This window comes from Corvus cornix, chromosome 12, assembly GCF_000738735.6.
Source record: "Corvus cornix cornix isolate S_Up_H32 chromosome 12, ASM73873v5, whole genome shotgun sequence".
Taxonomy (NCBI): domain Eukaryota; kingdom Metazoa; phylum Chordata; class Aves; order Passeriformes; family Corvidae; genus Corvus; species Corvus cornix.
Window position 1 is genome coordinate 11,595,180 of NC_046342.1, and position 26,964 is coordinate 11,622,143.

The 26,964-nt window shown below is 44.3% G+C and overlaps 1 protein-coding gene across 2 annotated transcripts; it reads right to left on the reverse strand.

Annotated features, from left to right (window-relative positions):
* Positions 1-1,644: 1,644 nt before the first annotated feature.
* Positions 1,645-26,964, reverse strand: IHO1 (interactor of HORMAD1 1). Of its 2 annotated transcripts, none has more exons than XM_010390143.4 (7): positions 23,704-26,964; positions 16,130-16,289; positions 14,619-14,776; positions 12,746-12,794; positions 12,026-12,113; positions 4,746-4,849; positions 1,645-3,976 (listed from the first exon to the last, which is right to left on the reverse strand). In XM_010390143.4, the coding sequence occupies exons 1-7, from the start codon at positions 23,757-23,759 to the stop codon at positions 2,654-2,656; spliced, it is 1,938 nt and encodes a 645-aa protein (XP_010388445.1). In that variant the 5' UTR covers positions 23,760-26,964; the 3' UTR covers positions 1,645-2,653. The 2 variants fall into 2 exon arrangements, with proteins under 2 accessions (XP_010388445.1, XP_019135705.1); XM_019280160.3 differs by lacking the exon at positions 23,704-26,964 and adding an exon at positions 20,490-20,690.

Consider the following 26,964-nt stretch of genomic DNA (forward strand, 5'->3'; position numbering starts at 1 on the left):
TGCCAGCACTGGGCACCACCGCAGCCGGAGGGTCTCATCCTGAGGATGGTGCAGCCGCAGTGCTGAGTGTGCAGTGGGACTGTGGGAAGGGAGCTGGCTGTTCCCTATATACCACAGTCATTGGAGCACCTTTAGCACAAGGCAGAGGCACAGCAGCCACCTCCACATCCTCGGTGCTGTCAGAGGTTTCCTCCTCTGCCAAGTGACTCACTGGCAGATGAAAAGCTGAGCCCCCTGCTCTGTGCTGCTGCAGCAGCCACCTGCTTGCTGCCTGCACAGCCGGGAATGCTGGGTGGAGGATGCCACCAGTTCTCTCAGCCCCTGTGCTCATGGCCACCTAGGTGTCACAGGCTTTTGATCACTGTTGTCCCCTTTCTCCTGGGTTTTCCCCCAAGAAATCTCCAAAACTCCAGTTTCAGAGAAAATTGCCCCAGACAGCCTGGATCCCAACTTTGCTTTTTTTTCTGACCACTGTGTGTGTTTTATGGTTCTGCCCTGTGCCCTCCACAGTCCTTCTTGGCTGTGCTGCAGGTGGAACCACCCGGCACCTTCCCTGGTTGAAGGGTGGGACAAGACCACTACAAACATGGCTACTGGCAGCTCCATGAAGGCAAAGGCCAGGAGAAACCACACATACCTGGGGTATGGCTGATCCAGCAAGGAGCCAGTGACAGTGATCTGGGAGTATAGGCTGGGAGGCAGGACCAGCTCCGCCAGGGTGCAAGCAGAGTGTCTGGGAGGTCTGCTGCCACGCAGCCTGCATGCTTCCATTTTTGTCCAGCAAGGCTGGGAGAGGAGCTGCCATTGTCACAGCCATATTGGGACAAATGCTCTTGTTGGCAGCTAAAACCCTGGAGGAGACCCCGAGTGGGAACACACAGAGGGGCTGTGGGGCTAGGGTGGCACTTCCCATTCACCAGGGAAGTGGTCCTACACACGGGGACGCATTGTTGGCTGCTGTTGCTGTTACACCTCCATCTCCAGGGATTTTGTTTTGTGCTATGTTCCAGGTTTTGCGTGTGGCAGGGAGCTGCAGGGGTCCCCAGGGCAGCCCTGTGTTGCACCCCATGGCACTGATGCTCCATCTCGGGGTGCCGAGGAGCCAGTCCCCACACTGCCTCTGCACAGGGGCTTGCAACAGACACCTCCAGAGGTCCCTCCAAGCTCAGCCATGTGCTGCCGAGCTCCCTGCAACAAGGCCAGGGGCTGCACAGAGACCTGCACTCGTCCTCGCCGATCCCAAAGCACACGGGGTGGCAAGCCCACTGAACGGGTTTTGCCCAGTAAAGGCCGTGCTGGGGCTGCTGGGGAGGCGAGTACACAAGGGCAATGGGAACGAACAGCCACTGCTGCTGGCAGCCATCACCAGCCCCCTTCACTGACAGGTGCGTCCCAAGCTCTGGGGGCTCCCCATATCTGACTGTCCCCCCTCCACCCCCCCTTCTCCTTGCTAATTAACATCACTGGACCAATGTTAAGCTGGAAGGGTGAAGGTTTCCATCTTTAAACATCAGAGAGGAGCTAAAAAAGGAATCCTTCCAATTCCACAATCCAGGGGAGTTAAACAGCTAAAGAGCAACTGCCGGTTCTCCTGCTAGAACAGGCCTCTGCCTCTCCCAAAAAACCAAAACAGAGGCACTGGGCTTTGCTGAAGATGAGTTTATTTAAGCCAGAAAAAAAGGGATCCCAGCCATTTCCCTCGGGATGACAAAGCCGGATAATTTGGATTTGTGGCAATATGGTTTTGTCAACACCAAAATGCTTCTTTTGCTGGTAACATTTCAGATCAAAAATCAAACGTGACACAAATGCCCAAAGCAGTGGGAGCTGCCCACAGTCACAGCTGGGTACCCTGAAAAGAGTTGGTCTGTGGGAATTCGGACTGTCCAGCATCTCATCTGCTGGATCTGCCTGCTGTATCTTTGGTCTCTGAGAACCACTGCCCTTGAAAATTCTGTAATCAGCCAAGAGATACAAAAGACAAATAAAGGAGAAACAAAATAACTTCCTGGAATCTCTGACACCAAGGAATTTCAGCCTGTAAGGAGAAGAGATACAATAGTGGAGGAACCTGAGACGCTGGGGTTTGGTTTTCCTCAGTTAAACCTGTCCCTGCCCAAAGGTCACAAACAACTCCCAAGACAAATCTGAACCTGATCAAAATCAACCAGAACAACACTATTCTACTAAAAACCTGAACTTTTACACAACAAAGTGACAGAGATACTACGAGTGAGAAACAGAGTGAAGCTTCTGGCCACAGAGATAGCATTATATCGATCTAGGTGAGGAGTTTCCAGTAGATCTCAGTGCCAAATATGACTGGCCTGACCGTCTGCTCTGCCAGCCCTCTCCTCCCTGGGAATGTCAGGTACTTCCCTGCTGTGTAAATACTTTGGTAACTCAAGCCCATGGTATCTCTGCTGGGAGTGGGCAAGGAAAGCAATATAGATCCCCTCAGCTTTCCAAACCAGGGCAGAGCCCTGCTCAAACCCCACATAGTCCCTTACAATATCTCAAACTGGGCAACAGCACTTTCAAGCATCCAGGCCTGAGTCTTGCCTCTGACTAAGCAGGTAACACACCTAGAGGAATAAACTGCAACTGAAATGGTCATCCTGCACTAAGGGCTCTGAGCATGAAATAAACCCCTTCAATCAGAAGAATCACAATCAAACAGTAAAGAGCAACAGGCTGTGTTCTGCTGAGCCAGCGGATTGACAGGATGTGGTTTCTTGGAGCTTGAGGGGCTTTGGAGGCTGAAGCAGCTCATTTGCTTTACACCTGTTGTGCTACACAGGGAAAGTACATCCTCCTCAGGAGAGGAATCCAAGAGATACCTTCTTACACTGGAAACATCCACTCTTTTTTTAATGTCGAGACTTCTCTTTCTTCTGCTTGCAAGTTGTTGCAGGCTTTTATCAGAGCACGGCGCTGGTGGGAAATTCTTTGTAAGCCCCAGCTGAGCACTGCTGAGGATCTGCTGATGGGGAGCTGCAAAAACTGGGTCAGAGTTTTCTGAATTGAGATCAACCAAGTATCTGGGAAGGCAATTTTTTCTGGAGCTTTCCAGGTCAATAGTCCCATTTGCCTTCCTCTGCTTCATCCCACTGTCAGCACATCCAGAGTGTTCGCCTTTCCTCTTAGTGGAGTACGTTTTCTTTCTCCCTATTGCTTTTTTCCAGGACATCCTTCCAGGACTCTGTTTTGTTTTGTTCCCTACAGCTGCCTTCTCCACCTCGTGGTCTGTGGACCAGTTGCTGTATCTTTGCCCAGGTGTCACTTTCTGTGCAGAATGGTGGCAAACTTGAGGCTGCTGCTGCTGTGATGGTGTCAGTGGTTCAAACCCTTGAGTGCCTCTCTTGAACGCCTTCCTCAGTGGGGTTGGAGGAGGCACTTCTGGGAGCACAGGACAGTGTTTCTTCTGACTAGTCCCCAGAAAGTGTCTGCCAGCACAGCACATGCAAGGATGGGCAGCAGAGCTCTGTGTCTCCAAGCTGTATTTCACCTCCTGCAAAAAGGTGTTTGCTCTGCCACAGGCTGCTGTAGCAATGGGGCTGGCTTTGTCTCCTGAGGCTGGGTTTAGGTCACCCTTAGATGTGCCATCTCCAGTAACCTGGTTCCTTCCAGGGGAGTCTCCGTGTTGCTGCCCCACTGTCACACAGGGGAAATGAGACCGGCCTGAGCAGCTGCAAACTCCCCTCCCTGGGCAGCATGGCCAGTGTGGGTGCTCCTCACTCAGGACACAGTGCTGGTACAGCCCAGGGGATGTCTGGACAGACTTATCTGTCATGTGAGGGGGCAGGCTGGCACTAGACACAAGCATGTGCTGCTCAGCTGAGGTATTACAGAGCTTCTGGAAGCCAAGTTCTTTACACACTTTCAGGAACTGGTCATTCATCTGGGCTGGCAGAGACTCCAGACCCTCCTTCAGCAGCTGGATACTGGATTTCATATCCAAAATCTCCACATCTTTCTAGGGAAGCAAAAAGCAGAGCAGAAGCAGTAAAAAACCCACAAAAAGGCACAAGAGTAATAAAGTTTTAGGTACCATGTGTCAGTTTGGTATTGACATGAAGATTAGCAATTTGTATCTTCCTGTGTAATACATATCCTCAAACTGTCCCATAAAGGTGAGAGGTTTGGGACTGGAGCATCCCCCTAACCCACTGTGTACCCCCTCTCCTAGGAGCACTGCCTTCTCACATGCTGGTGTGACACATCCTTGCCAAAAGCAATTCCTGCAGCAGGGCCTTTGGAGAAACCAGACCTGTTCAGGAGGTCTTCGACAGTTCATTCTCATGTCTCTGACATCCACTTTGTTTTCTTTTAATGTCTTTTTTCCTCCCCCGGGAAAACACCTGGCTGAAGGGACAAGGTGCTGCACTTCTGTGAGGTGCTCACCCCTCACAGACATGCACTGCACCACCTCCTCCAGCGAAGGCATGTGTCAGGTGAGGAAGCAGGGAGTGCTCCATCACGGCCTGCCACAACAAGGCACTGTTGGCTTCTCTTGCTGACCAGGGCTTCATCAGAGCTTACAGCACTGTTAGCCAGCTCTTGGGTAAGCCTCTGTCAGTAACTGGCCTGGAATTAGCATTTAATATGTCTTTCCTCTTTCATTATAACCGGAGCAGTCTGCTTTATAATCCACCATTCGAAGGCAATTTAATATTCAGTATTTTGAAGAAGCAGGAGAAATTCAGAATGAGGATTCAGAATAAAAGATTAATTTCTTCACTTACGGCTGCAAGTCTCCTCTCCATCTCCAGCAGTGCCTGCTCCATTTGGCTTTTATCTGTCAAAGCTTTCAGCACCAAGCTGCAGTGACTTTGAAGAGCATCTTCCACTAAACAGGGAAATCAATAAAAAACACATTTGGTTTTTCATTTGTAAATGTGAATAAAGTACTATCAATACTATTGCTACTTCCTGCATGGCTTGGCATGAATCACCACATGATTCTCCTGCTGTGATCTCCCCAACCCCTGAGCAGTGGACAATGGGGGGGGATGTTTAATGAAAGGCACTTGAAATTTGTAAGATGCTGCACGTAGGCCAAACCTCCTTTACTGCACTCTGTTAACATGGCAGCTGGAGAAGGGAGGCTGTGCAAAGCTGCAGAATTTGGTAGGCTCAGCACAGGGAAGGCTGAGGCTTCGTTGTCTGCCAGGTGCACAACAGGCATGGCCAAGGCAGGGGGACCCCAGTATAGCTGATCCACCCCCGCATAACCAACACTCTCATGCAACCAGGTGATGGTAAACAGGATGGAGGTGTAAGAGGTTAATGGCTAAGAAGTGCAACCAGAGAAACTGTGTCAAAAATGCACAGGAGGCTAAAAACTGAAGGAAAACTGCTGGAACGAATAGAGGGAAATGATGAAGGAGTGTGCAAAGAATTGGAATTTCCATTTGCTGGTCATGGGAAAAGATGGGGTCAGAAACCACCTGAGCCCCCCACTTGGTAGTGGGGGCCCCAGCAGTGTCCTGTGGAGGCACAGGCTCCCTGGGAGGGTTTTAAATTGGAGCAAGTTGCTCTTGGCTTCAGTCAGTCTTGTTGAAAAACTGATAAAACCCCAGGGATTTGTGTTATATGATGGGATAAGAATATAACTCCCCCCATACAGCTTAAATTACTCTTATAGGAACCACTGCTGTGCCTGCTATGCTATAGGATGGGAACACAGTTTGCAGTGTGTGTGGAGATGAAAAATCTTTAGCAATCCTTTGGAAGTCTCCTTTAAAATCGTAAATTAGGACAGAGAGAAAGAGCTGAGAAAGAGTGGAGAGAAAGAGCTAAACGTCTGGTCTTTCCTGTGAAGGGTGCAGGAAGGTGTGTGCAGATGGTGTGGAATGTTGGCTGGTCGGCAGAAAAGAGGATCCAAAGCACTCTTGTTGAATTAAACCACTGCCAAACCAATGGGCCAGGAGAGCTGAAACCCTGGAGTGCTGGAGCAGCACTGCGTACTTGAGAAAAATCAGAATAAAACCTACATTTCAACAAGTGGCTACAAGAGCTGTGCAATTAATGAATCTACTTTTGCTACAGATCCAAGGTGTTTGATTGACTTTGGTGTCAGAGGAGCTGAGAGCCCATCTGAAGCTGTTCCTGCTCACCAGTGTTTATCTCAGCTCCTTGCTGAGCACCTCTTGCCCCACAGTGCTGTGCTCATAGGCTGCAGAGCTGCAGGGCACTGGGGATCCCTTCTCCTCCTGCTCAGCTATTTTCATTAAGCTTTCAGGGACTTAATTATCTTAGTGAGCTGTGCCCTTCTGTCAAACTGTAGATGGAATTGGTTAAAGAGCTAAAAGCTATTAGGGAGTAGCAGGCAGAAAGTGATTGTATAGGCTTTGCTTCTGTGAAAAAAACAGGGATGTTCTAAAAATTTGGGAAGGAAGAAAGGAAAAAAATCTGAGCAATTATGGGCTTAGTAATTTGTTCTCATATGGTGCGAGGTTTTAGAACAGACTTTTAGGAGAAAAGTACTTGAAGATATGGAGGGAAATGGAATAAGATGGAACATGATTTTATAAAAGGTGGATTGTGATTTAATGCACTAAGACAAGGCAGGTGACTTCTTTGACAAAGACAACACAGTGGCCTTTCTGTAGATTCAAACAAAGCTTTTCAGTGGAAGTTGTAATGTAATATTAAAAAAAAAAAAAGGAGAAAAAATAACGGGAAACTTAAAAAATAAGCCCCAACTAAAGGGAAAATATCAGCTCTTGAGCAGGGTGTCATGAGGGACAAGGGACCTCTGAAAGGTGCTTGTCAAGGCCTTCTCATGAGCCAAATATGCTTAAAATCTGCTGTAGCCACCTGGGTGCAAAAGCCAAAGGGCATTCATTTAACTAGCAAGTGACACAAGGATGCAAATGCCAGCACCAGAGGCTACAGGTGAGACAGGGCGGTGTGGTGTGTGGTGGTGCACCAGCTCTGGCTGACAGAACTGCTGTGCACCCCAGGATGTCAGGAAGCCCATACGCCTTCCCAGCTATCTATGTGCAAGGAAAGAAAGAGATTGAACTGAGACATGGGCAGAGGAAAGCTACAAGTTAATTAAGTGCTTACATGGTAATCTCCTCTTATGAAAGGAGATTGAAAGTGTTTGTCTCATTCAGCCACGCAAAGCCGAAGTGTGGAGTGGCAGAGGGCTGGAGGCGCCGCTCAGGGATAGACATAGGGAATGGCACCTCCTGGCACCAGGAATCCCCTGTTCCCAGCTGTGTTTTTAATTTTGCCTCCTATGAAGGCACCCTGCTTGGGCACAGTGCACACAGCTGTCATCTGGGAGAAGGAACCTCGCAGTTGCCTCATCCATGCATCTTCCTCACACACATTGAATTAAAACCATCTCCCAGACTTGGGGTCGAGTGGAATTTCTGCATTATTTCAGGATGAACATCACCACGTGGCTTTGCCTTTTTCTCTGTAGGAGCTTGGCTGATTTATGAGGATTATCTGCACATATTTCAAACAATATGCTGTTGCAGACAATTTGGTTGTTGTTTTTAATCTTCTAGTGTCTTTCTCTGACAGATTTAGACTGTTTTAGAAACCCGGAAATCTATGACTTGCAGAATGGGTTTGTAACAGGGGAGTGAATGTTTGAGTGGGCCTTTTCACCTCTCTGGTTAGACACAAGGGCTACCAGCAATCTGAGAGCAGGTTTTTGGGGAGCCTGCCAACCTACAAAGCGAAGGAAAGCAGCAGTGACTAAGGGAACAAACTCCTTCCATGTCACTTTATCACCTTCCAGGTCTACATAGTGAAGATACAGAAAGGGCAGCATCTGCAAGCTTACCTTATCTTGCTGCTCTTCCTCATATGCTTAATTTTAGCTCAGAATTATTTTTAAAACTTTCTGGTTTCCCTAGTCTGCCTATTCTTCTTCAACATAGTATCCTCTGTCTAAAAATAGTCCTGCATCCACTGGGCTTGTGATCTGCACATACATTTGACTCAGCACAGCATGCTGCAGGCAAGCAACCAGCAGCCAGCCTTTTGAATGCGTTTCATTTGTACGTGTAGGAGTATTCTGCAGAAAAAAACCTCAGTAGAGAGGAGGGGCACTCTCCTTCCCTCCCTGCTTCTGTACCCAGAGGAGTGTTCAGACTTGTCAAACACTAATAAACAAAGTAAAAATGAGCATTAATAGAGACTTAAAAAAACCAGGTGTTGAGATGGCCAAATTAGATCAGATCAAGGACCCTGTTAAGTTAGGTCTCTTGTCTTTGAACATGATCAAGAAGGGCTGCTTCAGAGCTTTTCTTCAAATAAACCCTGCAGCAGATAGTTATTCAATAACTTGATCACAGGCAGAAAATCTTTACTCAGTTAATGGGTGACTTATGCACAGACTTGTGCCTCTCTTGAGGTAATTTAAACAAAGCAGTTTTTTACAAACTGAAACATCGCTGTGTTTTGATTTGCTGTACCCTTGTCTTCGGATGCTACTGTTTACAATAATAACATTTGGAATATGAAATCTGGCATGAGATAAAAGGCTGAAGGACTTTGGGGTAGGGCTGCCACCCTGTGCTGCAGAGACCTCCCTGCAAATCAGCCTGTACCCGGGTGCAGCTGCACTCCCAGCAGCTGAGAACTACAGCCTGAGCAGTCAAGGGAGCCTCCCAGCCTAGGAATATTAAACAGCAACTGCTTCTGATGTCTCTCCATCATCATCTATGCAGCTCATCCTGAGACTTGCACTAACAGCACAGAGGCTTTAAATAACAGTTTGGAAGAAGGTTGGTTCCCCCACGCCCAGATTCAGTAGGGGAAATTGGAGATGCTATAAACCTGGTGAGACACGGCCAGGGAAGACAGCTCTGGAGCTCAGCAGAGCGCTGCATGTTCTCCCTGCGCAGCCATGGAGCTGTGCCAGAGGGTGAAACATTTGGGCTGTCACGGCTGCATCCTGCTCAGATATACTCCAAGCAGTCAGCTGGCATTTTTGTGCTGGCTTAGCCTGGGTCCCTTTCCACAAGACATCAGATAGCACCTGCATTGTGGGACTGTGGGATGAGCTGCCCCTGATCTCACCCTGTGCTACAGCACACAGTGCTGAACTGTGACAATGAGGAGTTTCAGTATCTACTGGAACATCCACACTTCCTCTCACCATCCATGCTGAGATGTTTTGGAGTCTGGTTAAGTCCCTCAACTCAACAGTTTTGTCAGTCACTGCATGGCTAGTTAGCAGCTACATGGAAAAAACATTTTTAAAATCAGTTTCAAACCTTTTGACTTTTCAATCCATACAAAATGTAAGGGAGTCTGAACTGGGTGTCCCAGTCTGGACCATACTGTACAAGTTCAAATCTCATTTTAAACACAGCCATTTTCCCTGGAAACTTTGCCAGCAGCTACTGGGCCTGGGGAGTCTGGAAGCAAGTCATGTTTGAAAACCACTCACCAGGCACCTGGTATCACCTCATACCTCTGTAAGTGACATATTGCACATTACTTTGTCACTCTTGATGGCAGTACGTCAGAGGATTGCCTGTGGCATGCTGGCTGGGAGGATGCTGCTCATGTGCACTGGAGACAAGGTGTTGTGGAGGATTCAGCTGTTCTGAGCTGTCACAGCTGGAACTACCAGATGGCAGAACAGCAAAGCAGTGCAGAGAGGGCTGAGTGGTGAAAATCGGCATTTGTATTAAAAAATAGAAGGCTTTGATAGAAGTGCAGGTATATAAATTAAAATGTGAAAAATATGAAAAGAAATGATCTACAGGAGTAGAAATCCGAAGGACAGAGCAAATGATGAGTGGGCAAGTCAACGACAGAAACTGTATGTATATAAGGTGGAAGAACTGAGGCCACAGGGTCTGCCTGCCTCTTTGCATCCCTGTGCACCGCACACCAAGATGTGAGCAAGACACAGAGCCCTTGTGCTTCTGTGGAAGCTGCTCAGCCAAACCTTGTCTGATCTCCAGTGCCAGACACAGCTCTACCACTGTGAGCAAGCACATATGGATAAACACTCAAAAGAGAACATTCTTTAAAATCTTCCTGCACAGAGCATGCCAGTCCAACAGCATTTGGAAACACTTTGGAAATACATTTTGAAAAATATTTTCTGTTTTGTTCTCTCCTGGTGGCTATGCAGACTATGCCAACTGTGCTTGCTACCCACTGCTAAAAATGCAGCCTGTGATACTCCTTATAATCTTTAATGAAGACAGACTTGATTTCAAGTCCCACCTGCCTTTGGTTTTCAGAGCTGTTGGAATGTCCTGATGCACTGGTTCTCTTCATCTTCTGCATTCCTCTCCTGCCTGTGAAATACTCCACTGCCAATGATTTAACATGTCTCTGCCATGTCACCCGCATCCCAAGGTACTGTATCATCACTCACTGGCATTCAGAACTTTATTTGCTCTGAATTTAGCTCTTTATCACCTGAGTTTTGGAATTTTATACCAGTTCTTCAAGGGAATTGCCTCTTTTCAAGGCACTAGCATAGGTATCTATTTAGTGGGAACTTAATTATGCATCACTGTGTTATCAGTCAAATGACAGTGTTTATCTGCAATTAACCAGTGATGGATGAACTTCCCAGAAACATAAAAAGATCAACATTGTGCAGCATGTGATGATTTTCATTATATATTCAACATTCTGCAGCATGATGCATTACAGAAAGTACCAATTTTTCTTTTCAATTGCTTTGAAAATCTAGCAGTATGCACCTCTGGGAGGTTTCTCATTTCATTCAAGGCACATTCATTTAAAATGGATATGGAGAGGAAACAGGACAGCTGAGTAAATGGTATGGAATGAAGAGGGGGAGTCATGAACAATAGATTTGATTTTCAGTGCCATGACAACAACGTCTGCGCATGAGGTGTGAGAAATTAGGCAAAGTCCTGCTGCAGAGTGGACAAGTTGAGGCACTGAAGTAATTAGGAGATGGGAAAATCTGTAATAGGGAACTTGCTGTGCTGGCCAAAGCAGCCAGATTCTTGTTTACATTAGGGTCCCACCAAGAGCACTTGCCAAGCACAGCAAAGGAGTGTTCTTAGTACAACAAGATTGGTATTTCAAATGTACAGCCTATCATGGCCTCCTGCAGAATGCATCAGAATCCACTCTTTTTGCCTGAGAGAGCTCTGTTGATTTAAAGGGTATCTGTCAAAGATGTGCTTTGTGGAAGCCACAGTTTGCCACACTGAATATTATTGTGCTTTTGCGAAGATCTGCTGCCTTCATCTCACAAGATATAACTCATTTAACGTTTCTTGTGTATATTGAAAATGGCCTCTTGTTCTTGCACAGAGCAGAGCAAGCTCTGAGCAGTCCTGACAGGGTGTTGATAAAGTATCATACCAGCATTAAAAATTAATGTACTCTCAAAGGCTCAGATCTAAGCTAAATTACAAACAATTTCTTGAAGCGTTTTCCCTCAGTGAAGATTTCTGTGATTAGCCACTTCAGAGACAGAGTTGTTCAAAAGTATTTTACATTACTAGCTTTTCTGGAGGTCACTATTTTGTCATGGCAATAGTGTGCTTCACTATGTGCTTCTCATTCAAGAAATGAGTAGTACTAGTTTTGTTTACATCCAAAACTTAATCGCTTCAAGCACAGAGGAGTAATGGAACACCACAAAGTAACAAATGAAAATCTGAGAAAGCCCTAAAAACTGAAACTGGATGCTCAGGATATAAATACCTAAGTTATTTTTACTGTGTATTCCATTAGTACTCCAGATGGTCTAAAAATGACCGTACTCCGGGCAAAACACAAAACCAGAGATTGTGTTTATCTATTCGAGCACAGTGTCTAACCATGCAACACCTAAGTACAAGAGGGCAGAGAAAGGGAAAAAATGAGAGAGTAGGAATGGAAAAACTTGACAAGTCCATGGCATGGATAAGTCTTATTTTCTCTCCTCCCTTAGGGAGAGCAGCTGTGAGTGGCATGACTTGCCCAGCTCACCCCAGCCTGCAGACTGGTGACATTTGGCAGGTTGACTGTGCCCTCTGCTGTCAACACGAACACCGGAAGGACTTACTTGTCTTGAAAAGGGTTTCTAGGCAAACCAAAATGGATTTGTTTTTAGAATCGAACATTTCTTCAAACTTCTCGAAGCCCACTTGCAGCTGCAAAAACAAAGGTCAATGGGAAAATTAAAATATTCAATTTTCTTTGTTTGCAAAATCACAGCCTCAGATGCCACAGAACAATGACTGCAACTCATGGAATGGAGCAGCCTGAAAATGGTTGTTTATCTGTCGTTTGAAACAATTTGTCCAGCTGCTGGTTGCAACCCCAAAGAAGATCTGGGATGGCTCAAAAGGCTCATGAAATCCGAAAATATTTCAAAAAAGAGATACTGATCTCTAAAATAGGACTAATAATAACTAATAAAATTAATTATAGAAGGGGTGGGGGAGAGACCTTTACCTTCAGACCACAGGGACTAATCCTGAGAGTAGACTGCTTTCTTCAGGCAGAAGGAAAAAAAAACCTGGTATTTGCAGATGGCCACTATAGCTTGTTTTTGCTCCAGAGACCCAGAGAAATTCTGAATCAAGTCCCCAAAGACCTTGACCCTAAGGCCACAAAGTGAATGGTTTATGCAAAAAACCTTATAATTGTTGGTTTAAGGTATTTGAGTGCTAAATGTAATATTTTAGATATCAACATAGTAAAGGAGAGAAAGTGAACACTGAATGGTCTGTATTATTTCTAACTCTTCACTGTTTTATATCCTGAATTTGAAGTAACTTACCTCTTGAAGCCTGTCTTTGATGCTGGAAATAAAGGAGCTTAGGACTTCACTAAAATGGAAAAAAACCAACAAATATGAACCAGAAATATAAGTTAATGAAGTGTACAAAAATTGATAAGATTACTGTAAAAATGAGTCAGGAAACACTGCAAGGCATAGTGTAGTATGTAATGTAAGCATGGAAACATGATTTCTTCAGGGGGCATAACCCTTTGAAGTCACTTCAGTTGTTTTAGGAAAACATGGACTCTGCAATGCAAAGTAAGAAAAAAATACATATACACAAATGCCCATGTATGTCATCTACATGAAGTTATGGGGTTTTTACTCTCAGATTTTTGGTGCCTCTCTCAAATTTTTAAGTGGCATTTGCACAACTGTCCATTAGCTGCTGGGGTGTGATCGCCATGTTATCTGCTCCGGAAGGACCCAGCCTGTGTGGTGACGTGCCAGTTGCTGCGATACACGGATATTGTGTTTGGACTAAAATAACTGTGGGAAAAACATGGGAAAAGCTTCAGCATCAACAAAGCCCAGGCCAGGAAGAACAAATACTGCAAATCCTTTCCTCCTGAGATTATGCCTGTGGTTGCTGTTATCTGTCCTTTTAAGTTGAGCCAGCCTATCAGGAACCAGGCTATATTCATGATTAACCTGCCACACCAAAATGCACGGATGGTTGCTAAGCAAAGTGATAACTTTTTCCTGTCTGAAGATTCAGGTCATTTTAAGTCAATCATTTGAGTGATCTAAATTACAACAGCCAAAAATATGCAGAGGCCAGGTAGAATCTAGTTATGAGAATTAGGCAGTGCTTCTGAAATCTCTCTAGACTTATGGAAAGGAAGATACTAATTTTCTTAGTCAAACTTGCGGGGGATACAAATTGATAAATTATACACTTATCTTTGCAAAGATAATATAGTTATTTCTATAAACAGGCTTCTAATCTGGGAGCAAGTCTGGAGTGTAGGAAGGAGCATAATCCATTTAAAGAAAAAATAAAGAATAATTATGAGTGATGCCTAAACATTTAAAACTACTTTCTTATTTCATTACAAAAATCTTCCTCTAATAGGCAATAGAGAATCAAATTTTGCCTTATCAGAAACATAGTGCCCATTGAAAAGGCAGAAGAGATACATAGCCAGATTTGATCAAAGGCTTTTAATAAAAACACCCTTCACTTTGGATGTTACATTACAAAACGTACAGTGCTAAGAATTATTTATAGGTGCACTGGGGATTTTGCCATATTTCATTTTTGAGCTTCAAATCACTGGCTTGTTCCTTAAAGGCCTTCAGGACCTACAGGTACATGTAATTCTTGACATCTGACAAAGAGCAGATGCAAATCACATTAGCAAAAAACATTTTTCTGTTATCAAAAAAACAATACATAAAAATCTTGTATGGAAATAAAATTCTAGAGATATGTGCATGCTTATAAAGATGCAACCTGCAAACGTGTGTTTGGCAATCCCCTCATCTGGCCCAAATGTGAAGGCCATGCTCAGAGTTCCTTTTATCAGTCCCCACATAGCCTATAAAATTTTGAAAAATAAGGGTTTTCACAGAGAACCAATACAGAAAAAAGAAACAATGCTGATTAGATAAAGAAGGACAAAGATAAATTCAGGTTAGAGTTTTGCTGTTCCATGGGGCTTATGGCTGAATGTGTTACATAAATTGCCAATAAACCCTATTCTCTTACCTTGCGACTCGTTCCAATTAGAAATTATTTAAAACCTGAAAATATTTTTCTTGGAGAAATATACAGCTATGTCATGTATGATTTGTAAGAGGGGAAGAAGGAGCTGCAGGGAGTGATAACCACCAGCATGGAAAGAATTTCCAATGGATGTCTACATACCGGTCATATTTGTCCTTTATTTTGTTCTTATTCACTTCAAAATTTTCCAAGACACTTTTCACTCTTCCTGCACCAAAATTAAGTGAACATTTTTCTCTTGTTTCTTCATCAAATAACTGTGGTTTTGTCTGGTATTTGGTAAAAATACTGGGCTCACTCTGTGACACAAACAAAAGAAAAATGTTGAAGTACAAAAATAATCAGAACATTAATTAGAAGAAACCATTTGTTTATCCAGTGCTTTGCAGACAGAGATCACAGTGATTGGGCATGACATATTAGATTGGACGAGGAGATTAAGAATTTAGTGAGATTATGCCTCATTTAGTGTGCCTAGTTAGATCAGCTCCCTGTGGAACTGAGACCCAGCCCAAATTCCTCCAGATGCAGGCTTTTCTCTCATCTTGAGGATTTTCAGTTTGCTACAATTATAAGGTGTGCAGGGCTTTTTCCCTTCTATGCTCAAGACAGAGACTATAAATGAATTCCAGTGTTCCTGGAATTGTGAAAAAGTTCAAGTTGTCAGGAGAATCTGCCTGTACAGGAATCTAAAAAAATCCGATTGAATTTCCTGGTGGATGACATCATTTTGCTGCCAACTAGCAACATCAACAGACTGTAGATGAGTTTTTCACATTCTTCAATACACATTTTCAAAGAAATTTAATATTAATATGAAAGCTTCATTCTACAAAATTTCCAGACACTGTGTGACCAAAATGGAAATGCCTTTTCCTTAAAACATAAGAAAATGCAAATTCCATTAATTTTTTTAATCGTGAAAAGTGAATTTCCTACTTTGTGTCTGATGAAAACTGCTCCTAGGCAAAATGCATAGGACAGCAGATAGCATCTGGAGCTGAAGGACAGCCTGGGGCCTCCAAGCTGGCACCACTGCTCTTTACTAATCTTTGCTTCAGGTGTGTTTATTCAGATCCAGTGCTCTCTGTTAGCAGTGCAGGAACTATTTTAGTGGAGGCTGGTAACATCAGAAACCATGAGCTGTAGGAGGAACATTGTGAGTGTAGAAACTCTTCATCCCTATCCAAAATCATCCAAACATCTGCCATAACAACAATGCAGCAAGGTCATTGTCAGTGCAGGGAAGCAAACACTGAGTAGCGCTGTCATTCTTCTGGAAAGCTAAGGAAGTGAAACACAACATTTTTGAAAGAAAAATAGATGTAATATTCTACCTTGGCTAGGTAGGTGGCCTAAAGACATTAGCTTGAGAATAATTTCATATTATTTTAGTAACTCAAAAAATGTGATTGAAGAAAATAATACCTATCTCAATAATAATTTATAGCAATCTGTTATAAATACCAGGTTTTCATCTGACCAGGCTGCTACTTTGTCTTGTCACAGTAAGTATGTGTATGTAGGAAGAAGATAGCTTGATTTCAGCAGTTACTGACATTAGCAAATGTTACCACCTGATTTCAGCATTTTCCATTAACTTTGAGTGGTGGATGTGTGCCTGCACAGGGCTGACTGAGAGGGAGACTCACATCCTGGGAGTTCTGCCGTCCCAGCTGCGAGCCCAGCTCCAGAGGTGCTGCTGCCGACTGCACATTCTCCGGGCAGAACTGGGAGCCGAAGAGCAGCTGAGAATCACTCAGACTCGAGTAGTCACTGGCGGTGCTGTTCCTCATGGAAATCTTATTAGGCCTGAAATGGTGCAGAGAGGGATGTGAATGAGTCTGGAGCAATTAAAAAGCCAAACAGAATTCCCTACATGTCCTGCTGGAACTGCTTGATCGTGGCCCACTCCAGCATGTTAATTTTTACTCTCTGCTTTGAAGGTGCTGTTCCTACAATGGCATATGGTTGAATTCTAAGATAAACCAGATGGGTTACCTTAAACTACCACATCCACACAGAGTGTGGTAGCTCCACATTCACCTTATAGGAGTGAAGGTGTTTCTCCAGCATGTCCTGCAGACAGAAGACCAAACCCAGGACTGGGCATCTAACACAGCTCATCCTACCTGCCTTGTCAATCAGTCTTAGTTAAAGAGACACCTTGGGCTCATAGCAAGTGCTGGATCTCTCCCTTTCAGCTACTCTGGGTAACAATTTCTGTTGTAACTCAGGTGTTGCTTCAATAAATGGGAAGGCAGTTCCAACAGAATAAAACTTTCTGACTAATAGTTGACATTTCTTGGGCATTTATTCTCCACATGCCTTAAGTCTGACACAGTAGAACAACAAATTAATAGAGGTAGCATATGGCTGGATGAACTGATCTGAATTGTTGGAAATACTTCAAATATATTAACATGCTACTCAAAAGCACTTTTATTTCCCTTGAGCATTACTCAAATCTTTTCAAGATACCCTTGATTTTGTGCTGTGTTACTCTGATTCTACTCCTCTTCAGAAACACTCTTATACTCCTCTCCTGCTTTACAGACTAGGCTCATGGCACAGGACCAGCTTATCTCAGACAAACGTTTCCCTGCACAGCTGCACTGCTTCTCATTGTGTTGGAGGCTGGTTTCAATTTTTTGGTAGCAAAAATATATACAAAAGACTTCTTTTATTTTTCACAAAGAATTGTAGAATGGTTTGGGTGAGAAGGGACTTTAAAGATCACCTAGTTCCAACCCTCTTGCCATGAGCAGGGACATCTTCCACTGTACCACGCCACTCAAAGTCTCATCCCTCCTGGCGAACATTTTCAGAGATGGGGTACCCACAGCTTCTCTGGGCAACCTGTGCCAGTGCCTCATCACCCTCACAGGAAAGAACTTTTTCATAATAATCAATCTAAATCTACCGTCTTTCTGTCTAAATGATCACTATTCCATTGCTTCACATCCACAAGGCAGAGTGTTTAGGTTAGGACCAAACACAAAAAAAGCTGGGCCAGGTTTATATTCTCAGTTCTTGCTTTTTTTGAGCTACCAAGATGGAGAGATATGTTGCTGCCTTTGGAGCTGGGAACTAGAGACCAAAATTAATGAAAATAATTAATGAAAATTTTACACAAGATTTTTCTTCCATATTAAATGATACAAGTAAGGGAGAAGGAACAGGAGAATAATTCATGTGTATAACAAGAGATGATCGCCCCAACATTTATTAACAGTCACATGTTTGGTTAATCCCCAGTTTTGGAAGAAGGCCAAATATATAGACACAACAGGGAAAGGATTTAGCAGCAGTACTTGAACTGCTCAGTCTCCATTATACAGTAGTGTCACTGACAATATCATATTAATACCTTTGGCTTTAAGCTCACTGCATACACTGAGCTGCAGGCAAAAATAGATGAGGTATGGGTTTCTGGATTCTCAAAAAGCCTGATAAGTCTGTCTGAATTCAAAACTTCTCCCTTGATCCCTGTTTGAACTCCAAATCTGCTAAGAAAAAAATCTGAATACAGTTTTACTTGCACAGCTTCTTGCTTCCATCTCAGTGAAGCTTTGTAAAAAATATAAATTTTCTTAATCTACAGCCAGTATGTGGGGGAGACATGCGAGCACATGGGCTGCCATGACTGCACACAGGCAGAACCCCTGCCGGCAATGTGAGCAGCACATCTCCTGCACCAGTTTTCTAAATCCTCCTGTCCTCCAGCCAAAAAAAAGCTCCCTCTTAGTTTGAGGAAGGGTTTTTATAATCTTTAGATGCTTTACTGTCTTGATAAAGCACCCCTTTGAAAGCGTCTAGTACAAGTGGTGAATATCATACCCCACATATATGCTTGTTTTCTCAGATCCTTTGTGTTATTCAATACCCAAAGCACAAGATTCTTATAACGAAAATTTTATGAGGAGTATTGAGCTGAGAGGACTTTATGAGCCAAGTGACCTCCTAGGCTTACTCTGCACTACAACCAAAGACAGCTCTTGGCTGCTCTGGAGCCCAATTTTTCTGTCTAAAGTCCACTACCTCAGCAGTTGGTTTAGGTATGATGGCACTTCTGCAAATTGGAGGGGGAGGTGAAACAGATGTCTCTTTTGAATACACTCATTCCCCTGAGCAATGGATTTCTTTCTCCCTTGCTTAACACTGCTGGCAATTAATTTACTAACATGACCATCTGGGCAAGCCATCAGCCTGGCCATGCTTGACCCAGGCATGTCCCTGACGGAGAGATCAGACAACCGTGATCACATGTGGGATCAGATCCATGATCAGGCAATTCCTGCTCTTCTAACCACCTGACCACTCCCTTCAGAATGCCTGAGATGCAGAGATGCATGTTCTGTCCTAAATATAAACCCTTTCCCATAAACAGCGAGGAAACATCCCAGGTATGCAATCCCAGTTAGCAGTCCCTCCTAAGTTGATGCAATAGTTTACCCCAGGAGAATTTTTAGCTGTCTGCTAACATGAGCCATGCCTCAAATCATCCATGTGTTGGTGCCCATAACATTTCTTTGGTACTGGCACTAGCATATGCATACAAAGCAAAATAAACTTTAGATATGTAAAACAAGTTCTTGACAGCTCCAAAAAATGGTAAATCATCCTCTGCTGACTGATGGTATGATTTCATTTTCCCACCTAACTCAATGCAAAGTATTGCAATATTGGCAACTCCAACCCTTTCATGTGATATGAATGTGATCTAAAAAATCTGCAGCGTTCTGCATATCTGGCGGGTCAGTTAGATCTTCACAGTCTCTGTTTCCCTGTTGCCAGTGGAAATTCACCCTTTATAGGAGGAGTTAGAGCTTTCGGGAGCTTCTTTCATTTTTCTACTTTTCTCATTTTCACTCCAAATATTTTAGCACAATCACATGCAAACATTCACCTTTCATTCAAAGGTTCTGCCTTGCCTCAAAACAAACATGGTATGCAATAATTACTCTCTTCTTGTGTTTCCTAGATGTTCTAGGGACATTGACAAACTAAAACTTCGTAACTGTAAATTGTCACAGGCCTCATCAATCTTTTTTTAAAACTGGTATTCGTATTCTGCTGTTTGGATCCATCCTTATGTGCCAACACCAAGGTTTAAGAGTAATTTGAAAAAGCAAACTGAGATTTCTACAATTTGCAACATAACATTTATCTGCAGTGCTGCTATAAGTGATTCTCTCTGGTTCTGTCATCCCCACTGAACCTGTGCCAACATTCCTCTTCTTCTCAGGCACTGTGGGTGAAGCTCACTTACACCTTTCTGACACATTTCTTCAAAGTGCAGTAAAGCCTCTTTCCCAAAGAAGAGATCTTTCTCTCATAGTAGCAGTGTCTTGAGTAAGATCAGTGCCATAAAGTCTCTCTTCTCCTGGTTCCCCTCTAGAAAATCTCACAGCCCTTTCTGCTCCTCCTCATTTAGGGGCTAGGGATGAATCACAGCAAATCCAATTCACTTTCTAGGAGCTACAGTTCACCTGCTCTTCCTCCTGGCTTTAGCCTGTATCTATAGGAACTGTCTCTAGTTCTGCTGTACTGCTCTCATCCCCACTATCAGCTGCCTGCCAATGTGCCAATGTGCTCAGCAAATGAGCAAGGATCAGCCTTGGCCTTGGGTGCAGGGGAGCTGGAGGAGTTTAAATCAAGGAGTTTTAGCTGCTATTGCAGCCTCCAGCCATTTGCCATCTCTTCACTGGAAACAGTCACAGTAAAAAATTATTCTTCTGCTTCCTGTCCTCTGGAATGGCAGGACCTGCTTGCCGCAAATAATTTGCACCACATCCTAAAAGGAATTTTTACAAACAGATTCTGGCACTGGCCCTAATGCATTAACCTCGACGAAATCCCTCTCAGTTATTCAGCTCAAACACTGCCTCCAGTTTCCAGATTTCAGGTTCAAAATCCCTCTGGTTTTATTTTAATTTCTTGAGGTCATTTTTGCTTTCTATGAGTTTATTCATTATTCATTCAGCTGTGATTCAATACTGCCCTCCTTACCTTGGAAGCCATGTTAGCCCTTTGTCCTGAGCTGGTTGCCTGTTATAACAGAGCCTTTTCCTGAAGGGGAGATTGGGATTTTTGTAGAGCAGCCCTGTTTGCTCCCACAAAATGCATCCCCAACCATACTAAAAGTTAGGCATCTGGAGACAGGGATAATTTTGCCACTCCCCTCTCTAGCCTGAAGCCATCTTCCAGCCTGCACTTACAGCCCTGGTTTCTCATTCCTGTGAGGCTCTGGAATTTTACAGCTGCTCTCCTGGTCTTTGTCCTGGCTGTCTCCTTCAGTTTCTGCTTGTTTTTGGACCTAAATGCAACTTCAAAATATGTGACCTTGTGATGTAGGATGGAATTTCATGGGATAATGGATTGAATGAGGTTATTAAACTTGGAAGCTATTCTCAACAGCAGAAATAAATTGTAGAGAGTAGTGGCCCAAGTAGGCTTTAACTTCAAGCATCTGTTTTGAATGCCTCTTTAATATTTTCATAATTTCTTGGCCTTACACACTCTCTGGCAGGCTCTCTGCTTCTGATGTCTTTGGAAGTCAGTATATGAGTCGCTTCTTTGCATTTAGCAAGTTACTTCTTTTCTCATGGTACAAGAAATTTCTCATAACTTCAATACCGAATCTAAATAATCAAGTCTAAATAATCTTTCTGCCTCAGGCAAGCATTTAACCCTTCTGGCTGCACAGTTTAATTTATTTTTTAATGAGGTTTCTTATTACTATTCCAGTGTCTTTTTTTTTTTTTTTTAATTAACAGTAGTGGATTTTTTGGCTTCTGCTGCTCCTGCAGATACTGACTCCAGTTCCCTACTGCCACTCTCGTGGTAGCACTGCAAGAGTAAATAGCCTGAACATGGGTCTTGTGCTCAGCTCAGGGCCAAGGCAAGATATGTCTCTTCCCCTGTGAGCTCTGTGGTTGAGGCAGGTGTTGATGGTGTCTGAAAATCTACTTTCAGCATCACACCCCTGTGATGCTTATCCAGTCAATCAAAGGCTGATTGAAGCATCACTGCTTTTGTGGCTGCTGTTCTTGCATCATCTGTGATCTTCTGCCAGCCCTCCTAGCTGGGCAGGCGGCAGCACTGCTCTAACGTGGCACTTTCTCTAATGAAGGCTGGCATTTCAATCCATAAAAACTGTGTCCTTTGTCAATATACTTCAACTAAGCCTAAGCTTTCCCAGTATAGCTGTCGTGTGGCCCCCTTCCACCCTCTAAAATAACTGGCACCCTGATATTATTGTCTAACCTGATAATCTTCCCTCTGCTGTATTTCTAGTATCTCTATTATGCCAATATTCGTATATAAAACCAGGTGGAACAGGGACTTCGGTTGCCCACACCCTATTTCTCAGGCTGTTAGGGTTGCAGAGAAGCACTTGTGTCTCTGACAGATAACAAATAAAACCCAGAGCAGTTTTGGGCTTGTGCAGAGCTGTGGCCGTGAGAGCAATGCATCACTGGAGCTCTGCATTTCCTGGGGACCTGGTGGCAGCTGCTCTCAGAAGTAACACCCTGACTCAAACTTGCACCGAACTCACAGAGTGAGTCATACTCTGCCTAGATTATACGCTGATTTTATGTTTCATTTCTAAAGCTCCCTGAAAGAGTTTTCTGGGGATTAAACAGCATACCCTGCTGTGGTGGGAAAGGTTTCTAGTAATAGAAGTGAGCAAGGGAAAAGTAATCAACACCTTTCCCCCCTATTTCAAATACACACACACATTCACGTGTTCCTGTGGGAAACTTTTCTTTCCTTTTGAAAAAGTTAATTGTCCACAGAAAATTTTCTCCCTCTTCTTACCTCCTGCCAAAACCCAGCTGCATTTCCAGTAATGTTTTATGCCCTATTTGACCCTTTTGAACTCACTTGCAAAAAATGTGGAATGCTGAGGAGTGGGTGTTAAAATCTTGCCTATATTTTCTTCCTGTATTAATTAATGAGTTACAAGGGAAGACATTGTAGGTGATAGGCTACTTTGGAGGAGGAAGAAATTCAAGTGATCCCTTTCCAAACAGGCATCTGTGCTTCTTCCACTCATTTCCTTCCCTATGGCACAACTCCACAGAATTATTAATATATTTTAAAAATGTATCTTATATATCTTGTATATAATATAAAAGTGTAATTATATATTTTATATATAATATTATGTCTTTTTAATATATTCTCTAAATTTCCCCTCCTCAGTCTCTGAGCAGAAAGAAAGTCACAGGTTTTCAAACTTAGGAACAACTTAGTGAAAACTAACATACTCCCCAAAAACCAAACAAAATAAATCTGCAGGTACCAAGAAGACAATAGAGTGAAGCAACACACAATTATAAAGACAAAACTATGACAGATATAAATACATTTTTCCCTGAATTGGCTCCCCTTTGCCCCCTGCATCTGTACAAAATTTAATTAATTCATATCTATGACAAGCATTTTTATAATGGGTAAGAAAATGACTATTATGTTTTCATTATCATCCATCATTGTGGTAACATCTGGCCAAAGAGACAGTATGACTAAAACTGTGAATTTGAACAAGTTAGTTATGTAAGTGGGCTATTTAACTAACAGAGGCTCAGAGCACCAAATTCGTCAATTAGCTTGTCTGGAGTCAAACAGAGGATGAATCCCACTGCCTTTTTTAGCCTTGTGATACAAAGGATGCTCTGAAGTACAAAATGCAGCTTGTCTTACATATTTGCCCTCCAGATGTTTACATCTGAATATTTGTTGTTTCACTGCAGATTGTAGATGTGGGGAGTTCTAGCTGCTCTTTGGCTTCTGCTGGGAAAAAAACAAGCCATGTGTATAAATTCAGGATATGGAATAATTTTTGAGTTACATAATGTGCAATAATATTGCACATCACGATTCATTCTATCTGTCCTCTGCACAGGCAAGAGGAACACTTAACTTATCTAATGAGACGAGGACAGCTTACAGGGCTTCTCCAAATACACCCTGAATGGACAAGGGTACAGCTTCCAGCTGATGCTGATTTTTAGATTCCCAGCAATGGTGGATCTCTGGCAGTGCTGGCAGGCTGGGGGCATAAACAGGATTCCAGGGTAGGCTAATGAATTCCCATTAGATTTCCCTAATTAGCCACAGATCAGTTCTGGGCATGTTTCACTTCACTGCCTTCACCCCTGCCAAGTGTTTGGTTTCACACCCCATCCCGTCTCCATCTCCCCCCACTCATGCTCACCCAAGGGTTGTCGGTGTGCTCAGCATCTCCTTGATGTTCCAGATGTTGAAGTTCATGTTGTTCTCAGGGCTGACACCCCGGCAGGGAGCCCCCAGCCAACACCATGGCTCTGACCCTCACGGCCTCTCCCCACCAGCAGCAGCCATAGTGTCACAGTACCCTGCAGGGAGGAGGGAGATGGAAGAAGATGACCAGCCCCTCTCAGGGCAGTGTCACCTGTGTCCTGTGGCTGTGGGGACAGCCCAGGGGGACATGGCCCTGCAGGCCCAGGGCAGGCCTGGCCTGGGGCCCTCCACAGGGCTGGGATGCAGCCGACCACTGGGCCTGCCCACCTTGTGGGGCCTGAGGGGCCTCAGTGCCCTGGGGCAGTCCCTGGGCCTCACCCCAGGCCTGGGGGTCCCTGGGGTCAATCTGGGCCCAAGGGTCCTTGGGGTCACCCCAAGCTGAGAGTTCCTGGGTTGCACTCTGAGACTTGAGAGGCCTGGGGGTCCCTGGGTCTCACCCCAGGGCTGAGGGTTCCTGGATTTCACCTCAAGGCTGCGGGTCCCTGGGATCGGTTCAGGGCTGAGGGTTCCTGGATTTCACCTCAAGGCTGCGGGTCCCTGGGATCAGTTCGGGGCTGAGGGTCCCTGGATTTCACCTTAAGGCTGGAGGCCCCTGGACCTCACCCTGAGGCTTGAGATGCCTTGAGGTCCTATGAAGGTCCCTGGGGTCACCCTGGGACTGAGTGTCGCTGGCTCCTTTCCTGGAGCTGAGGGTCCCTGTGGTCACCTCAGGGCTGAGGGTCTCTGGATCTCACCCTGAGGCTGGAGGGTCTCTGGATCTCACCCCGTGTCCATGGACTCAGAATCAGCCCCAGCTCCAGTCACTCTGCAAGCCAGCCCTTGTCCTTCATCTGGAAGCATAGCCCTGGGCACAGGGGGTCATCACAGGGCACTGGGAGGAAGAGAAAGCTGAAAGCTTGGAACCTGGCAACACTGAGGATTGTTCCCATGGGAGCATGGCAGCCACAGCACCCATTTCCTTCATTTCCAGAGGCTGTGTAGTCTCTCATGTAAATACCTCTGGCAGAAATGCAGAAGGATTTAATTTCACCCATCAGAAATATGACAAAAATAACCATAATCTAAACATTCCCCAGAGAAACATTCTCAAATATAGTTTTACTGGATTTTTTGCCTTATGGTTCCATAACCCCCATGTTTAGGAATGTAAATCAGGCATGCTTGCTTGCCTGTTTTTCCTCCTTTAATTCAAAACTATTTCAATACTAGTTAAAATGTTTGTTTCCTGGCTCTGAAAATACTCCATAAGCACTAAACCACCGCAGAAATAAGGTTGACATAAATTCATTAATAAATCAGGGGAATTATTTATATTCCCCTTTAGTATTAAGGCAACCCGGAGCTCAGGGGTGTCAAAACAATGGCTTTCTTGATGCATATATCTGGTTTCCTAATCAAATCCTATGTAAATAAAGCTTTCACTTCAGATAAAAAAATTAAATTCTGGCCTTTTACCCATAAAAAGCTTATTGGAGTGACTTCACAGCATTGTTTTTGCTTGACATTATAGCACTAGCGTTGGTTTAAGTAGCTTGGATTAATCAAGGCAGCTTGATACCTCCCAGCTAAATGAGAAGACTCTGACAGGTTCATTTTCTAGGATGTGTTCAGGGATAGGGTAGTGGCTGGGCTGTCCAAGGCAGCCGTGGGCTGGAAAGCAAACCTTCCTCTAGAGAGCCAAGCTGATGGAAATGTTGATGTTTATTGCACCTTTTGAGTAAATAAAAGCCTTGTTCTGCTCCTGAACTGCCTACAGCTCTGTAGTACAGGCCAGTGCATGGCACTGCTGCCAAGAGCCCTGCTGTGCATCCAGGTCCTATATGGCACTGCATCATAAACAGTGATTTTCCACCATTTTATTGCTCACGATGGAAAAATTGGCCCAGATCTACCTGCAGAAGAGATTGTAGAGTCCTGTACCCATTTACAATACTTCCACTGCCATTAGAAACGGAATTGCCGGTGCTGTGCGCACTGATGATAAGGCTCGAGGTGTTATTTTAGGTACTTAGAAAGAGCTATTCCTATTTCTGATGTGGCTGGAGCCTTCTGGTGTGAACATCTAGTGAGTTTGTGGAATACGATAAATGAGATTTTTGTATTTCCATCTCTCCTGACAACGGAAAGAAATTTCTATATGGAAACATATTTTTTTAATTATAGGTCTGACAGCTACCTCCATTTCCATCTCCCCCGTCCATAACATGCTCTGGGGAGATTAACCACGTTGCCAAGCGCTAGCTCATAGCTCTCCTTATATCTGAAATAACAGTCTGTGCTTCCAGCATTAGGGAGGGTGGCCAGATCCTTGTAGTCTTTCCTTTAGTAAAAATTAGCAGAAGCTTCCAGGAGATAGACAGCAATATGCTTGGTACATCAGTCAACTTCTTTAACTTCATAGCACATTTCATTAGAAACTCACAGGAGTTCTTCATGTTAGAACACTAATAACATGTTAGTCTGCAAAAGTGGTCAGGACCTTCATCTCTCCATCCCAGAGATGTCCTTGGACATTTTCTTGGTAACTTTTCTCCCCTCATTCAAATGGGATTCTGGTCTTGTACTCAAAAGCGGAGATAGAAAAGAATGAGAAATCCACGCTTAATGAGAGGTCACAGATTTCTGTTCCACTTGGGTAGAGGAGCCAAGCCAAAAGGCACTCCGGTGGGCCAATGTGCCAGGAAAGTGCGTGTACAGGAGGCAAAGTGCTGCTGACAAGGGGCAAACCCCTGTGGGGCAGGGATCATCAACCTTACTGCTTGTTGGGGTTTTTAGGAGTTCTCCTGTTTTCTTTTTCTCTTAAATAATTTTTCCCATGTATGTTGCCAGGGCAACAAATTACTGGGTGTTTAAGAAAAACAAAAAGACGAGGGAGGGGTCCAACTGGCTACTCTCTTTCACCTGGGGGTTGGGTACACCCCGGGTGGGCTGGTGTTCTCGGCGTTGGGATGGAGGGATGCTGCCGTCATTGTGGAGGGATTTCGTCAGCGCTGCGGGCTTCTGCTTTCGGCTGCCTTCCTTCTACCGTGAGTGGAGCTTGCTCACTGGAGTGGCTGTTGCACTGGGACCCTAACACTCCACCTTACTAAAAGAGGGACCTGTTCACCATCTGTTTGTGTGCCTCAAGGAGAAACCCTGGGATTCCCAAGCCTGCCTTTCCCTGCCCCCCTGGAATCCGGGCTGTGGCCGCCCTGCC